Below are 18540 nucleotides of genomic sequence, written 5' to 3'. Positions count from 1 at the left end.
ACTGGACCTGGATACAGTAAGTACAGCTGTTATATAGCAGCATTCAGGAGACTGAACCTGGATACAGTAAGTACAGCTGTTATATAGATGCCTTCAGGAGACTGGACCTGGATATAGTAAGTATGGCTGTTATATAGCTGCCTTCAGGAGACTGGACCTGGTTATAGCTAAGTATAGCTGTTATATAGCTGCCTTCAGGAGACTGGACTTGGATACAGTAAGTATAGCTGTTTTAAAGCTGCCTTCAGGAGACTGGACCTGGTTATAGCTAAGTATAGCTTTGTTATACAGCATAAAGAACTAAAAAAAATTGAATGTAAATTGCAAACTTGCTTTATTGATATAGTTTTTTTTTAGTTTTTTTTATAACTGTAATTTTTATTGAAAAGATTTTTCATATTTTTAGCAAAGACATAACAAAGGAATACATGACACATATAGAATAATGTACGAAACAGAAGAATAATGGGGTATCAGCAGTATAAAACATATCAGGCACGGGTATAAAGCAACATTGGTGACAGCTAGATCTTACATAATCATAATGGCACAGCGTATTCCTACAAATAAAGGTAAGATAGGAGAATAACGCAGCAGCTGTCAGCAGATGAGGAATTACTGCCACTCATGACCCAGGTAAGGGGTTGTAACCGTACTACAGTCCAATAATGAAACCCTTTGACAAACAGACAACACAGACAGACTAGAACAGGACTCAACACAAGGGAGGTGGGGGAAGGGAAGGAAAGGAGGAGAGGTGGGGGAGACGGGGAAACTAGGGTCTGCTGCCAGAAGAGGAAGTCATATCAAAAGAATCCCACAGGATCCATATGGACTCAAACTTATCAATGGCATTATTAAGGGAAGCAGTAAGCTTTTCTAGGGAGCGCAACTCCCGAATTCTGGTGAGCAGACAGGGCCGGGAAGGAGGGGACGTCTGCTTCCAAGCACGAGCAATCAAGGACTTGGCCGCCGTTAGGATAGTGAGTAATAACTTTGTCTGTTTTTTCCGGAGGGTCTTAGGGAACAAATTCAACAGACAAATTCCTGGGTCCCTATTAATGGTAGTGCCCAAGACTGTCGAGGCCAACCTGCAAACCTCCACCCAAAATGGACGGATAAGGGGGCAGTCCCAAAATATATGGAGGAGCGACCCCACACTACCTGTGCACCTCCAACAAAGTGAAGGGATAGCATTATTTAGCTTATGGAGGAGTTCCGGTGTATGGTACCATAGCATTAACAGCTTATAGTGGGATTCCTTATATGTGGTGCAAATAGAGGATTTTGCGGCCCTTTCCCATATTACAGCCCAACATTCTGGTGGGAGTTGTCTGCCCAATACTGCCTCCCACTTATCCATGTAGTGATGTCTAGCCTGGGAGCCAACAGAAGGTGAATTAAGAATTCGATAAATATCTGATATCAAACCCGATGTAGAAGAGCCACCTCTCACTAATTGTTTGAAGGCAGATGGTTTCGAGACTGTGAGGGATCCCAGGCGAGACAGCATAAAATGGCGGATCTGTAAATAGGTATATTGCTCTGAGGACGGTAGCTCAAATCTGTCCACAATCCTATGAAAGGGGAGAAGGGTGCGTGTAAGCGGGTCTACAACGTCAGCGAACTGGAACAGCTTTTTAGAACCCCATAGCCTAACTATGTGGGACTGTAAACCAGGCTGGAAATCAGGATAAAGAAGGAAAGAATGTAGAGGGGACGTTTTGGAATAAAGTTTGAATTTGGAGGAGCAGGTGGACCAAATGTGCAAAGTAAAGTTAATGGGGCCAAGTAGGTTTAAATGGGAAAAAGAAGGCGGAGAGGGATGCCAAAGAAAGGAGTTGGGATGGAAAGGCGCTAGCCATATTTTTTCAATCTCAGCCCATTTCTTATAGGCTAGGTACTTAGACCATGCAGTAATTTGTCGTAAATGAGTTGCATAATAATAGTATAGGATATTAGGAACCGCAAGACCTCCTTGAGTTTTACTACTCATCATAACCGAAGCTGGAATACGATGCTGCTTTGTCGCCCAAATTTAAAAATGTCCCGCTGTAATGCTTTTATCTCGGATAGGGGTATTCGCACTGGAAGGGTTTCAAAGAAGTAAAGCAACTTCGGAAGAATCGTCATCTTGACCGAAGCCACTCTACCCAGGAGGGAGATGAAATGGGAGTTCCATTTGGACAAAAGAGCCCTGAGTTCTTTGAAAAGAGCAGGATAGTTGGTCGTATATAGAGAAGAGTACGTAGGCGTAAGATGAATTCCTAAATATTTAATAGAAGACTCAGACCATTTAAACCGAAAGAGAGATCGAAGGTGTGTTACTGTGGAGTTAGGGAGGTTAAGGGGCATGATTTCGGATTTAGAGGTATTTACTTTATAACCAGAGAGTACCCCAAACCGGGAGAGCAAGGCCCTAAGCGCCGGCAGGGTCGTATGAGGGGACGACAGGGTGAGGAGGACATCATCTGCGAAGAGCATGATTTTGGACTCCTTGCCTCGGACTGATACACCACGGATGTCTGGGCAATTCCGAACGGCCGCCGCCAGGGGTTCGATATAGAGAAAGAACAAAAGAGGGGATAGCGGGCATCCCTGGCGGGTGCCATTCCGAATCGGAAAGGTCCCAGACATCATATGTAGGAATTTGATGGCAGCAGTAGGTCGTGCATACAAGGCTTCAATCGCAGCCATAAAGGGTCCCCGAAAACCACAGCAACGGAGGGTCTCGAACATGAATGGCCACCCTAGGCGGTCAAATGCTTTCTCAGCATCTAAACTGAGTATCAGGGCCCTCTCTGACTGCTGATTGACTGCATCAATGATGTCAATGGCACGTCGAGTGTTATCCCCTCCCTGTCGTCCAGGCACAAAACCCACCTGGTCAGCATTGATAAGTGAAGGCAGCCAATAACCTAGGCGGGTGGCAAGTAGTTTAGTAAAGATTTTAAAGTCTGAATTTAAAAGGGAGATAGGCCTATAATTGGCACAGTCTAGAGGGTCCTTTCCAGGCTTGGGGATAAGTGTAATATATGAGTGGGACAGTGTTGTGGGAATAGCGGAACCTTGCATAAAGGAGTTAAAAGAGTGAAAGAAGCCGAGGGGATAACTCAGAGGAAAAGGTTTTGTAGTAAAGGTATGTAAATCCATCTGGCCCAGGTGCTCGTCCCGACGGGAGAGATTTCAGTACTTCCGAGAGCTCCTCCTCCGTAATAGGCGCATTTAAAGTCTCCAAGGCATCTACAGACAGGGTCGGCAAGTTGCAGTCAGACAGGAACTCCACGATGCGTTGAGATCGAGCATCCGGGTCAGAGGGTAGAGAATAAAGATCAGTGTAGTATTGTAGAAAGAGGGAGGAAATATCAGCAGGGTTATAGTGGAGTCGCCCACCGGAGTCCCTAAGGACCTGAGGAGACTGAGCTAACGCCCTATCATTAGGCATTCTCGCCAGTAGCGTATGCGCTTTGTTGCCCTTCTCGTAGAATCGCTGTTTAGAGTAAACAAGGAGCTTTTCAACTTTAGAGAGTGACAGTTCCTTTGATATAGTTTTTGAAAGTTATAATGACAGTGACACTTTAAGGACTTTTCCAAGCAAATGTAATATTGGTGCATCTCTTAGTAAATTCTGCAGTGTGAATGGGGCCGGGGCTTTATTAATATTGCCGTATGATTATGCCACTCTTGATAAATTCCCCCCCCCCCCCCCCCTCAGTGTTTTTTTTTATTTTTTTACATTTTATTTTACTGTCCCATTACTGGGAGAGTTAACTGTGTGATTGTCTGATCACCTATATAATGCACTTGCAGGGTATTATGACTGTTAGCTGCTTTAGAGCGGAACCTGATCAGCTTCTGCAACCAGGACATCAGAGGCCACAGTGAGGCCTCCTGTATCCAGGGCTATCATTGGGACTTGATGATCGCTTCTTCCTGTTATCCCCACTAGATACTGCGCTCGCACTGATTGGTTCACTGGCGGAATCGGAATGCATTTCCCAACTAGATAGTTACATCGGGTGCCCGGCCACTATTGACAGCCCGGACCCCAGGGACTTCTGTGCCTATGTCATATAATGGATATGCTAGCACATCAATAGGGGAAGGGGTTAAACAATGAACATAGAGATATAGTTGTATTGTATAATTCAGCAGTGAAATAATGGATTGTCTGTGTATAAGTGTGTATAAGATAGAAAAGTAAAATATTTGCTATTTCTATCTGTTTTCCTTTTTTTTTTTTTTTTTTGCAAAGACTAAAACCCCTCTGTGTATTTGGCAGCTTGTGAATCACACTTTGAAGTGTTTGGTCACCACTGTGTGACTGGTCGTCCAAACATCTCAAGTCAGGCATTACCTTACGAGGCAACCGGGTGGAAGAGGTGACAGATGGATTTGGAGGATGATGTGGCATTTATTAAGGTTCACAGAGTTTGTTTTTTCTTCTTTGCAGGAAGTGTTGAACAACTCTGATCACCATGCAGTCCTGTTTCTCACTAACCTTGTTGAAGGAACCTATACCTTTCACTTAAAGGTGACTGATGCCAAAGGAGAGAGTGATAATGACAGGGCTACTGTGGAGGTGAAGCCAGGTGAGCAATGAAAGTAGGATGACTATGGGAGTCAGTGGCACATCAATATAGACTATTGTGGCAATGCAAAAAATAGGTTAAGACCAATGACAGCTCAGTTCATTTTCATAAGTTGGATGTGCTAATGACCTGGGTTGTTAAAGCCATTGCCATAGACATGAATGCCAAACTCATATGTTCACCATAGAAAAGACAGTGGGGGGAGAGTTATCAAGCAGTATTATAGTAGGAATGTTCTTTATTGCCCATAGCAGCCAATGACAGCTCAGCTTTTACCGTTAACACATGAATATTTAAAAGCAGAGCTGTGATTGGTTGTAATGGGAAACAAAGAACATTGTTACTGTTAGGGTGGTATTACACAGCCCGATGATTATTGTAAGCGTGCACTGATCTGCTAGATCCATGCCCACTTAGGCTGGGCTGACACTGTGTTTTTGCAGTCCATTCAACGTATACGTTTGATGGAATAAAAAAAAAAAAAAATTATGGAATTAAGTGCTATCCCTTTGGATTAGTTTTTCCATTGACTTCCTTCATAACAGAACGAATAAAAAGTTTTTTTTCTTTTTTTTTGTAGCGTACACAAAAACGTGTCTGACCATGTTTTTTGTACATTAAAAGTAACCTTTTAAAAACGGATCCGTTAAATGGATTGCAAAAACGCAGTGTGAACCCAATATTTCAATAATAGAATGTAAACCTGTCTGGGATATAGCTATCTATCCTAAAATAATAAGAAGGGAAATACTAATAGGGCCGACTAGATGGACCAGGAGGGGGGCTTTTTCTGCCGACAATCTTCTATGTTTCTTTAAACCCAGCCTTACAGAGCCTATTATATGGCTCAATTATGGTGTGGCAAGGGCTATATATATATATATAATATATTTATATATATATATATAGCAAAAAATGGGGTGTGGAGACAGCATGCCTTCAGTGAAAAAAACCTTTATTTTATCCATTGCATATAAAAAAACACGAGGTTTCGGCTCTAACAATCCTGAGCCTTTCTCAATCCTGACCCTAAAAAGGCTCAGGATTGTTAGAGCCGAAACGTGTTTTTTATATGCAATGGCTAAAATAAAGTAAAGTTTTTTTTCACTGAAGGAATGCTGTCTCCACACCCCATTTTTTTGCTGCATTAAGAATCAGGTGTGGGCTGACCTGACGGAGACTGTGCATCGTTGGGAGGTCGCGCTGTTCTAACTGCTAGATTTGATACAAATATAGACAAGAGGACGGCACTCCAATGGTATGAAAGTGATGATTTATTCACCCAATCACATACAGCGACGTTTCAACTCTAACCTGAGTCTTTTTCAAGCTTGAAAAAGACTCAGGTTAGAGTCGAAAAGTCACTGTATGTGATTGGGTGAATAAATCATCACTTTCATACCATTGGAGTGCTGTCCTCTTGTCTATACAGTGGTACCTTGGTTTAAGAGCCTTTTTTGTTTAAGAGCTCACAGTTTTTCAAAATTGTGACTTGGTTTAAGAGCATTGTTTTGGTTTAAGAGCTCCCTGTACTAGGTGGGAGCGCGAGTTGGGGAGGGACATGGTCTATATAACGGGGTCTACAGCCCCGTACTCTAACCCAGGAAGTCTCCCTCACCTTTCAAATCATAGCAGATCCACTACAGGCTGGGGCTTGCATCAGGGGACAGGACTGTGGAGGTAATCTCTTCATAGCTGTAACCCCTCTCTCCCCGGACAGAGTGCTGCATGTATGTACCCACATCTGTACTGCTCATTCCTTCATGCTCCCTGCAGTCTCTGTCAGTCCTGATTGGTCCATGCTGAGCACACACCCCTTCTCCATTGCTGTCATGTGACCACACAGACCTCTGACAGCAGCCCTCCTTCTCTATTCTAGCATGTTGTACTACACTACTGCATTATAGGGATCTGCAGTTCCACCCTGTATCTACAAACTGCTGCTGTGTTTCAGGTTTATGCACTTATTATACATTTTACTCCACATGCTGATTGCTATACTGTACAATAACCTATAATATCACATATTCAGCTGTTTCTAAATGTCTGTTTCATTTGTCTTACATGTTATTCAAAATATAAAATCATTATTTTTGGGGAGTGGAACCAATTGTCTGCATATCAGTGATTTCTTATGGGAAAATTTGCTTTGGTTTAAGAGTGGATTTGGATTACAAGCAAAGTCCTAGAACGAATTATGCTCGTAATCCAAGGCACCACTGTATTTGGATATCCAGTGAAGCCGGGGATCAACTTCTGTTGGGCCGAGCACCCACCAGCTTGAAGCTATCCTGACTTAAAGCCAGCACAGTGCCGTCCATCCTCTTATTTTTTTCACATACTGTATATATATATATATATTTATATATATATTTAAAGATGTCCGTGCAGCTCTTGCGTTATATAGAAAATAGTAAACATTATACTTACTTGTCAGCACTCCCCCCAGTGTCCTGCTGCCTTTTCCTCACTCTGAAGTGACAAAGCCTTCAGCCAATCACTGGTCTAGACAGCACAGTGCCAAGGCCAGTGATTGGATGAGTACCCTGTCATTGCACATATGGGTCAGGAAGCGAAATAGGGGAGCCCGGACAGGTAAGTATAACTTTATTTTTTAACACTGTCATGAGCCGTAGATCACTATTACACATAGTGCTGCAACGTTGACAGCCGCCATAGATGGCTGCATATTGGTGTGTATAAATGGACTCTTTGCTAAATCCCCATACCCTATGCCTCTCGGTAAATCTGGCAGATCTGAGACTGTTCTGGATTTGTTTTGTCTTTTTTTACCATGATTTACTCTTACTGCTTGTATCAGACATATAGGGTGAATAGGAGCGGAGCTGTTGGTACAGGTCACCATTGCCACTCAGTGAACATAGACAAGCTGCTCACTATGAGGGCCCGAAACAGCTGATGGATGCGGGTGCAGGGTATAGGAGCCACGCTGATCACTGACTGATCAGTCTGTTTTGACCTGAACGCTCTTTTAATAATTATGCATACTTACACATATTTAGTGGTCTATCCTTTTAATTTTATCTCTGCTTTGCTTCTGTTCTGCAGACCCCATGAAGAGTAATCTTGTGGAGATGATTCTGGATGTGAGCGTCAGCCTGTTGACTGAGCGACAGAAGGGGATGTTTATGCGACAGATTGGGGTCCTCCTGGGGGTTTTGGATTATGATATCACTGTACAGAAGATCCAGCAGCACACAGAGAAAAGGTATATTCTGCTTCTCTTCAGTTTTTTTTCTACTTATGCACAAATTAATAAAGTAACACATCAATAGGAAAGATTAAAGCGTAACTGTCACTTAACAGAAATCAATAAATATCTATAGTACAAGCGATTTTAAGAAACTCTGTAATAGGTTTTATTAAGCAAAGAGTTTCCTTCTGTACTCAAAACGTTGTTTTGCTATCTCTCCCCTCACTTCAGAAGAAGTAGTATTTCTGTGTCCTTTATGGTCTATTGAGGAGTGAGGGGCCAAGGGGGGTGAGGCAGGACAGAGAGGAGAAAAGGCAGCCCTGCACAGCACAACATCCTACAATCTTCTCTCACCAAGTTTCTAGATAACCAGTAACCTTTCTGACCTGTAAATCCAGAGTTTTATTATGTGCCCAGATAGCATGCAAACTATACAGCTTCTTGTCTCCTCTCCCTGCTCACTCATCCCCCTCGGCCCCTCTATAGGTTATAATGGGCTCATCAAACCCGTCTCCGCTTTACTTCAGATAAGAAAGGGGGGCGGGTTAGGAAAACAGCTTTTTTGAGTACAGAAAGAGGCTTTTTTGCTTAATAACACCTATTACAGAGTTTTTTAAAATCGCTTGTACTATTCATACTTCATGAAAAGTGACATTTAAATGGCGGTTACGCTTTAAGGGCAATTTTAGACAGCCCAAGCCACTGCAAACTGTCGCCAGTCTGGTAGATCGGTGCCTATTCACAGAACCTGTTATATGGCTTGGTAATCATGAGGTAAAGATTGCACATTTTTGGTCGCATCAGATCCAGAAAAATTGTAATAAAAAGCGATCAAAAAGTTGCATATGCGCAATCAAGGTACCGGAAGAACACATCATGGTGCAAAAAATGACACCTCACACAGCCCCATAGACCAAAGGATAAAAGCGCTATAAGCCTGGGAATGGAGCGATTTTAAGGAACATATATTTGTTAACAATGGTTTGAATTTTTTACAGGCCATCAGATAATATAAAAGTTATACATGGTACATATCGTTGTAATCGTAATGACTTGACGGACATATATAACAAGTCAGTTTTACCCCAGGGTAATGGGCGTAAAAACAAATACCCCCCAAATAAACAAAATGCGTTGTTGTTTTTTCGATTTCACCACACACTTATTTTTTTTCTGGTTATGCAGTGCACTTTATGAACAAATTCAGCCTGTCATTGCATTGCAGCGTAAAAAATAAGGGCTCATGTGGGTTTCTAGGTGGAAAATTGCAACTCCTATTTAAGTACAAGGAGAAAAAAAACGTAAGCGCAAAAATCGAAATTGGCCCCGTCCTTAAGGAGTTAATTACGTACACACAAAAGTTATTGCAATCTGGGATCCCTAAATCTAGAACTAAAGTTGAATGCTTGAGGGTTAGGATTCTTCCAGGATCAGCACCCCTCCTGTCCATGGAAGGAGTCTGGTATTACAGCTCAGTCTGTTGTACGTACCCGATCGTCAGTGAATTCTACTCTGCCGATCCATGGATATGTACATGCCGGTAATGTGCATTCTTATTCAGATGGGCTCGCACACCTAAACTTCCAGCCACAGAGTGGAATTCACTGCCGATCAGGACAGTGGAGTTTGTGATTGAATACTAAGCAATATCCAAGGAAAAGAATGGCATTGTTTCTGAAAGCAACCATGGTTTTCTAACCTCATAGCCCCCTCTGGTGGCTGATATGGGAAGCTGCCTGGTGGCACACTTCTGTCAGCTTCTTTACCCTTTATGTTCTTTGCTGCCTTGTTAAATTATGTTTGGTTGAAAATCTAGTCAAAGGGGAGCATTAATATATAGTTCTCTATTAGCGTGGCCTATCACACTCTGTGTTCTTTTTACATGGTACACCGATCAATTGAAAGATCTACCAGTGTTGTATGGGGCATATAGACCTACCACTGTGAGGGGATCATTTCCATTTCAGGGCTTAAAGGGAATGTGTCATCAGAACATGACTTATTGTTTAAATTATGTTTGTATGTACATTTTTGGTGACTTTTTTTTTCTAATTTTCCATTTTCTATCCATATTATACAATAATCCTGAGATCTTGCAGTCTTCAGTCTCACCACTGGGGCTAAAACTAAGCTGAGACTTCCTGTTGTGTCTGTAGTGATAAGAGGAGGCTGCTGTAAAGTGATCTGTACAGCATTGCAGCATCATGTGACACCAGTAGATAGAGACGACAATAGCAGCTCCCTGTGGAATGACCTCTTCACAGGTCACAGAGCGCGCTCAGTAATGTTTTACATGTATCTCAAGGGTACAGTGTCTGTCTTGCTGTAAAGCATGTCATTAAACGCTGTGAAGAAGAGCCCAGGCAATATGGTCGCCCCCATAACAATGTACAAAACGTGAAATGAAAAAGAGAGTCAGAAAATGGAAACAGATTACAATAAAAGAACAACTTTATGTATCTGACTCTAATCTGTAAAAGAAAATCTAGATGACACGTTTTCTTTAAGGTAGTCATACACCTAGTTTTGCATCACGCCTAATGCCTTTCTTTATCGACATTCTCTGTCATTGGCTTGTCTGGAGAGCCCCATATACTTTACACTGTAGCACCGTACAGAAAGTCGGTGTAAAGCCTCTCATCTTTTTGTTTTTTTCACAATCAGGTTTTTTGTTGTGGTACTGATCTAGTCCTCAGGAATAGTGTTGAACTGTCAAAACGTTCTGGCCGGCAATGTAGCTGCACCCGAACGCTCAGCATTTCGTTCCCTGCGACTCTAAAGAGTTCTGGAAAACATGGATACAGCCATAGGCCACAGACTCTGTGCATGTTTTCCTGGACTCCCTAGGGTGGCATCCAACTTCGCCTATCGCATGGACTCAAACACAGATCATTCAGGTCCAACTAACGTTGCCGAATACGAACGCTTTTACAGGTTTGCTCAACACTACTTAGGAATACACTGTCTTTGTATGCAGTTGCAAGTTACACGTGAAATGAGATGAGGCTTATGTGACAGACACACATAGGGCACCATGCTAGCCAGAAGCCAGGTTGTAAAAAACTCATTGTTACATCAGGACGAGCCAGCACCTTAAGATCTTTACACAATTTAAAGTATGTTGCAAGCACACTCCCTCATCTTTGTTTGCGTCCTATACAACAACAGCTTCTAAACTGGTTTCTAAAGCTGTCCGAAGAAGAAAAGATTGCAGTAATGAACTATAATTATTTTTTTATGGTACTCAATTGGGATCTGGCTAATGGTTGGTGGCCCCTTTGTCTGTGTATTATTGATCATGCTTCAGTACGTAAAGGGGTTGTCCTATAACATACAATGTATTCTAAAGATATAAGAATAACTTCTACTCACCTGCCCTATCCCCCACTGTGTCTGACCCAGTCCAGGCTCAGCACTATGTCCTGATTCAACATAAAGGAGGCCAATCACTGGCCATAATGGTGACAGGTACTTCCTGCATCTCTGAATGAAGGCAGACTGCTTTATTCAGCCGTAGCGTATATTTTATTTTCCCAGACAACCCCTTTAACCAGCCAGCTGACCCTTAAACATATTAATAAAAATAATATAAAAGTTAAATTTATGCACCATGTTCTGGATTCCTTTTTTTTTTTTCCTAGCACTTGACAATTTTTTGCCTTTTGATATTTTGATTTTTACTTTGCCATTATTCTCTATATTCTCTTCATGTTTAGTACTAAAGTGGTTTTCTATGTCAAGAACCAGCCTCCTCACCTAGTGATGAAAGGATACCAGGTGGCCTGTACGCTGCGCAATGAACTGCGGAAACAGCAAAGTGATTTCCTGATCTTTAAAGCTCTCGAGATTGACACATTTAGTAAGAGACGGCTTAATTCTACTTTGAAACATTAAAAGTCTAAGCTTAAAATGTGCCCAGACATCTGCCAAATGTGTGATACAAGAAGAGCACTGGATCCACAGTGGGAGACCGAGGGTTTTATAGTCCTCCATTATCACAGCTCTGTAGTCAGAAGTATTAAAGTGTGACTGTCTTTAATTTTTTTTGCAGAAATCAATAGTCCAGGCGATTTTAAGAAACTTTGTAATTGGGTTTATTAGCCGAAAAATGCATTTTTATAATGAAAAAGCAGTTTGAAGCTCTCCCCCCTGTCTTCATGATTTTCTATGGAGAGGGGAGGGGTGGAAGGAGATGAGGCACCAAAACAGGACAACAAAGAGTTAAATTTACAGCTACATCACCTGGCTATCTCCCCTGACAGTCAGCACTGACCTCTCTGACCGCTGAATACCGGCTTTCACACACCACTTTGTTCTCTGCTCTCTGCTGGTGACTAATCTCCTTCCTCCCCCCTCCATAGAACAGACAGGACTCGACTGATGTAAAAGAGTCGAGATTTCCTGATAATGAGCAGTGAATGAGAAAGAGGAGGGGGGGGGGGGACCTGTGGAAAGGCTTTCTGAATGCAGATAATGGCATATTTGCCTAATAAACCCAATTACAAAGTTTCTTAAAATCGCCTGGACTATTGATTTCTAAAAAAAAAAAATATATATAAAACGACAGTGACACTTTAAGGCTGTATTACGGTTTGCAGAATCGGTGCTCACTTACAGAGCCTATTACATGGTTCCACTTTCATGCTGTAAGGGCTGTATATATACGTATTGTTAGCGATATCTGTGCAAGCCCTTACCTGTGTAAAATAATAATCTTTATACATACCTCACCACACTCTCTTCAAGCTTCTTCTTGCTCTTCACATCCTATGTTCACACTGAGGAATAGGAACACAATGGGACATTGCTCTGTACATATTTTACAGGACGAATTTCAAGTGGAATATGCATAAAATTAAGCACAAATTCAGCTAAAAATTCCTTGCCTATTCCTCAGTGTGAACATACCCTAAGGCCGCATTCACATGGGGAATACCTGTAACCGTGTTCTCGTTGCTGTACGCACCATACATTCTGATGTTGTATACATATTCTGTGTTTCCTCTTCAGCATGTCAGTTGAATTGTTCTATGCACGGTCACTGTAATTCTGTCACCAAGCGTTGTGTCTGTGACCCCTTCTGGATGGAAAACTTTATACGTCGTCAGTTTGGTGATGGAGAGAGCAACTGTGGTAAGTACGCTGTATGGGCATTTAGGATTCAGGTGTTTTATTCGGTCTCATTGCCATAGATATAAACCGAATGCTTGGCATTTTATTCCCTGTGGATTCAGCCCTTGGAATCCTGGAGAACATGGATACAGCCATAGGCCATATCAATGTTTTACAGGACTCCCTAGGGCTGCATCCAACTTCTGCAGCCACCGGTATTCAAATGCTGCACGCTCGAGTTCAGAGAACATTGCTGAGCCTAAACAGGTTGATTTATTATCGCTATATGGTAATAGTGTCCTCACTTGTAATACCTTAGCTGTACCCACTTACTTATAATACCCCACTGTATCCTTGTACAATACTAATGCTCCCTTAGCCCCCACAGAGTAACATTGCTTATACAGTTAATATGTCCCCTGTGCATCCATATAGTAATAATGCCCCCCATACCGTTATAATGCAGGTGTTTGCCTCCATGCAGTTCTAATGTAGGTAATCCCCTGTAATAAACCTTCCCATGTAGGCAAACCTCCCCCCCACCCCGGTAGGTAGCCCTCTCCCTCTGTAATACCGAACAAACACACATACTGACCTGCCTCCTTGTGTCCATATAGTATATGTGTGTAGAACAACATCTACATTTTCTCTCCCCTCCATAGTACACAGTGATCCCTCACCTCCCCAATATACAATTCCTCCATAGCGGATGGTGTGTCTGATACCCTGGTAGTAAGGCCAAAGAATGAAAAAATATACAGATCACAATGTAAGGAAAGGATTGTGGGGGCCAGCAAAATAAACTATGGCTGTAGGAGCCCTATAACACGGGAGGATTATGGTGCAGAAAATCATAATGTCATTCAAATTTAAACGATAATCGTCCTGTGTAATTGCTGGCAACAATCGTAAAATCGGTCGTGTGTCGTTGATCGTTGATTTAGGTCTAATAATCGTTCACTAATCATTAAGTGTAATTCCATATCGTTCCTCCTTTTGCTGTGATCAGATGGAATTAACAATCATAGTAACGACCATCGTTCTGTGTAATATGATGAACGATTTCAGGTTAGCGATAAATAATCTCGTTTGCGATCGTTTATAGTTAAAAATCGTTTCGAACGTGTCATCGGCTGATCTTTTATTTAGGTTCAAACCTAAAATCATCACGCACCGACCGCGCATCGCTGTGTGGAATAGCGATGCGTGGCGGACGACCGACGATTTCACAAACACCATGCCTTACCTAAGGTAATGATGTCTCTGCAGCCCTCGCTAAACGATTATCGGGCCCAGTAAACGAGCGCCGATTTAGCTGATCGGCGCTTGTTTACATTATTGATCGGGCCCCCATCAGCCCGTGAAATAGGACCCTTAGTCTCGGAGGATGAGCATAGTTGTAGCTGTTTTGTTAAATTCTAGTTTTTACATTGTTGGAACATATATAGAGAGAGAGACAAATATATATGGAAGGATGGTATTCATTTCTATTAGACTGACATCATATAATATACCATTCACTATGTCTGTAGTAATGTCTGTTTCTATTCCCCTGCAGACTGGAGCGTTCTGTATGTGATTATCACAAGCTTCCTATGTGTAGTTGCTTTGGGACTACTAGCCTGGTGCACAGTCTGCTGTTGCAGAAGGTAAGGGGTTAATAAAACTTATGACTAGAAAAGTTTCCTACAATGTTTACACAGGGGTGTAACGGGAGGGAGGGCTCGCGTGTGAATACGGTCATGGACCTCCTGGCATCATGAATCATTATGATGCTGGGAGCTCTGAATCAAGTTAAATGTTTTGGCGGTGCTGTCCTGACACAGCCACGTAGCTGTGTCAGTACAGTACTGCACAGATTTATACAGTTTCAGTTTCAGAGATTCATGATGCCGGGAGCTCCAAACTCCACTCCAATTCACACCCATTTTATATAGTGTACAAACCATGCACGAAACATGTACATGTGGCCTAAAGGTGCCCATACACCTTAGATTATTAAAGTTGATGTTTCATTGAAACAATCATTTGTCAGCTGAAATTTATTAATGAACACTCATTTTGGCCAATCTATGGCAGACTGGGGCGTCCGAAAAGAAGTCGGACATATTGGGAGTTCTTGGACAAAGGCTTGATGCAGCCTAACACTATTTCAATAATTGTTCTGGGCCAGGTGGCTGCCACATCAGGAGCCCACAGAGGGGGGAGGAGGTAGAAGGGGAAGATGAGAAGTAATGCAGTGTGGTTAGAGGGGGGGTTGAGGGGTGGCCATCTATGTGCCTCAGTGTGAGAGGTATCAGCTTAGCTGTAGGGGTTCCTCGGTCTACAGGTAATGCCAAGGGCCCCTGCTTACTTGCCAAATCTGCCTTCAGGTTCCAAGTGGTGTATTGGAACATTCTCTTGTATCTGGGTGGTAGTATAGTGGTAGGGGGTCAAGAAATGCCTTCCCTTTGTTCAGGAACCTCCCCGCTCTGTGCGTCGTAAGGTGTCCTGTTTGGCAGCAGTCATAGGCTGGGTTCACACTACGTATATTTCAGTCAGTATTGTGGTCCTCATATTGCAACAATAACCAGGAGTGGATTGAAAACACAGAAAGGATCTGTTCACACAATGGTGAAATTGAGTGGATGGCCGCCATATAACAGTAAATAACGGCCATTATTTCAATATAACAGCCGTTTTTTTAAAATAACAGCAAATATTTGTTTTTAATCCACTCCTGGTTTTGGTTGCAATATGAGGACCACAATACTGACTGAAATATACGTAGTGTGAACCCAGCCATAAACTGTTTAAAATGTTGTTTCATTGTTTTTGCAGAAATCAATAGTCCAGGCGATTTTAAGAAACTTTGTAATTGGGTTTATTAGACAAATACGCCATTATCTGCATTCAAAAAGACTTTCCAGAGGTCCCCCCCCCCTCTCTCTCATCCACTGCTCATTATCAGGAAATCTCGACTCTTTTAAATCAGTCGGGCCCTGTCTGTGCTATGGAGAGGGAGGAGGGATATTAGTCGCCAGCAGAGAACAAAGGATTACACAGAGGGACCTGTGTGAAAGCTGATATTCAGAGGTCAGAGATGTCAGTGCTGACTTCAGAGGAGATAGCCCAGTGATGTAGTGGTAAATTAACTCTTTGTTGTCCTGTTTTGGTGCCTCATCTCCCTCCACCCCTCCCCTCTCCATAGAGAACAATGAAGACAGGGGGGAGAGGTTCAAACTGCTTTTTCATAATAAAAATGCATTTTTCAGCTAATAAAGCCATTTACAAAGTTTCTTAAAATCGCCAGTACTATTGATTTCCGCAAAAAAAATTAAACGACAGGTACACTTTAAGGGTGGGTTTACACTTAACTGCTGCTGCGAGTTCCACAGCGAAATCCACTGGGATTCCCGGTACTAAAAGCCCCACCCCTTTTAACCCACCGCGGCCAGGTGAATACTTTACAAGTCCGTGCTCCAGCTTGCTTCTGTGGCTCCTGGCATCCTGGAGTCCCACTCGGCCAATCAGTGGTTGCTGCAGGACAGCGCAGTGATTGGCTGAGTGGGACGTTAGGATGCCTGGAGCCACAGAAGCAAGCTGGAGCACGGACTTGTAAAGCAGACTGAATGAAAATTCCACTGCGAGTATGGAAACCTATACAAAATGACAGCATCGGTAATCAATCAGAATCAAATCTGCTGCGATCCGGTAAGTGTGAATCCACCCTAAGAGCAGAGGTATGAGCCTTTCCCTTTAATAAGAACAACACCTGTACATATGGAATGTTGAATAGGGATAATGATCTAATTTAGTCCCGGTATTCTTCGCTTTCAGGAAAAAAGGAAAATCTAAACGAAAGAGCCGATATAAAATGTTGGAGGCAACAGATGACCAAGAAAGTATGGAGCTGAAATCGAGTATCAAAACTGGTAATTGTACGTCTGGAGGGTGTCAGAAATCTGACCTCAAGCTTCACATGTTTGATCTAGTGTTCTATATGTTCAGGAGTTCCTATAAATCCATCAGTATGTGGGTCACAATACAGTCACCCTTTCACTTTTTTGAACACTTGTATGTGTATGTCCGGACCTAAGTGCACCCAAACTTACTAAACTCTACTTGGTAGCAATCGCCATGTCATTGGGAATGCTGCAATTAGTCAGTGACCCCGCAAAATAGAGGCAACATTTCATCTTTACTGCGCGGTAAACTAATGACCCTCACAATTTCAAGTTTTTTTTGTTGTTTTTTTTTTACAATCAAAATAGATAAAATATAATGCCGGGTGCCATGAAAAAACTGCAACTTGGCCTGCACAAAATAAGCTCCTCTATGGCTCACTAGGAAAACACTGGCGGGCCAACCCACTCCCAACAGCAGAGGGAGGGACCCATCAGACCCTTCTCCAAAGTGACATCACCTTCACGAGAATAAAAAACAAAAGGCAGGGGAGTCTAGAAACAAAGGCCAAGTCTTCCACAGAGCGAGGTAACGTTAGTTCCAGACATTTCTGCTGATGGTTCCTCCAGGCGCCATTCAGTCATTGTGGGCGCATGAGGGGAGCGGCAATGAGAGGGAGAACCGATCTGGCTGCAGTCATACAGAATCGGAGGAGACTCTTTCTGTTTACCCATAGCCCCCGGGAGAATAGATAGTAGAGCAACCTAAGGAGTCTTTGCCGCCCTCTTCGTAGAGATATTATGGTAAAACCGCATCAGTTTTTCGCACCCCCACCACACTTGGAGCATGGTACCCCTTTCTTTTTCATAACTCCGGCCAAATATATCAGGCCAATTTGGGAACATAAAGTGCAATTTTGTCAGTCCCCGGTACCAGCGGGAGAGTGTTGTATAATTCTGTTCTTGTGCCTGACAATCTGCAGAAATTATAAGCGTAAAAATATAGGCCTTCTGCCTGGCTAAGGGGCTACCGTGGCATTTAGATCCCCCGATGCGCTGCAGGTAGTCATCTGGGCGGCCCGTGTCTAGTCACCACTCTCCCTGTCAGCGCTCTCTGCATGGATGAGTGACAGGCAGTGAGGCCCGTTACTGGCGCCTCTCCCTGTGAATCATCCCGCTGACAGCAAGAGAGTGGTGACTAGACAAGGCCACCCTGATGACTACCTCCCGCCCCTCTACCGTGCGCTGGGGGAATAAACTTCATTTTCTCCAGTACAAAGGTGGGTTCAGACTACAGAATTCTCACAGATAAATTCCGTCGATAGAATGCGCTCACGGCCGTGCGCCTCTCCGCCCGTGCCATAGACACCATTATATGCACGGGCGGATAGCGGATCAGCCCGCCCATAGAATGGTGTCTATGGAGCCGGCGGAAAGGCACACGGCCGTGAGCGCGTTCTAGCGGCGGAATTCTGCGGAATTTATCCGCAAGAATTCCGTAGTCTGAACCCACTCTAAAGCTGCTGCTGCACAGGAGCTTTATACAGTGCTGCAGGGAACCAATTGGGCTGATTGATTCCCTTTAAGTCTCTATAGCCCAGTTACCTTGATCCTCTGCGCCATTTTTGTGGACTTTGCAGTTTAATCTAAATGGTAATGAAATGGTTTGGTGCACTGGGGGCGGTGCTTTCACCCTCAGTGCCCCCCAGGCTGGACTGTCCCTTCTTTTGTAGGGGCG

At 43.1% G+C, this 18540-nt stretch overlaps 1 protein-coding gene across 4 annotated transcripts in view; it reads left to right on the top strand.

The window, feature by feature from the left end:
• Nucleotides 1-18540, top strand: part of KIAA0319L (KIAA0319 like) — a 79910-nt gene that overhangs the window by 60105 nt on the left and 1265 nt on the right. For 3 of the 4 annotated variants that reach the window (XM_069971639.1, XM_069971636.1, XM_069971638.1), the window contains exons 16-21: nt 4454-4592; nt 7662-7821; nt 11523-11665; nt 12817-12939; nt 14477-14567; nt 16738-16838. In XM_069971639.1, coding sequence (XP_069827740.1) covers nt 4454-4592; nt 7662-7821; nt 11523-11665; nt 12817-12939; nt 14477-14567; nt 16738-16838 — 757 coding nt within the window. The remainder of the gene's footprint in view (nt 1-4453; nt 4593-7661; nt 7822-11522; nt 11666-12816; nt 12940-14476; nt 14568-16737; nt 16839-18540) is intronic. The other variant, XM_069971640.1, reaches the window with a different exon arrangement.

This window comes from Dendropsophus ebraccatus, chromosome 5 (assembly GCF_027789765.1).
Source record: "Dendropsophus ebraccatus isolate aDenEbr1 chromosome 5, aDenEbr1.pat, whole genome shotgun sequence".
NCBI lineage: Eukaryota > Metazoa > Chordata > Amphibia > Anura > Hylidae > Dendropsophus > Dendropsophus ebraccatus.
The sequence above is the reverse complement of the archived record's forward strand: the minus strand, read 5'-3'. Positions and strand labels throughout refer to the sequence as shown.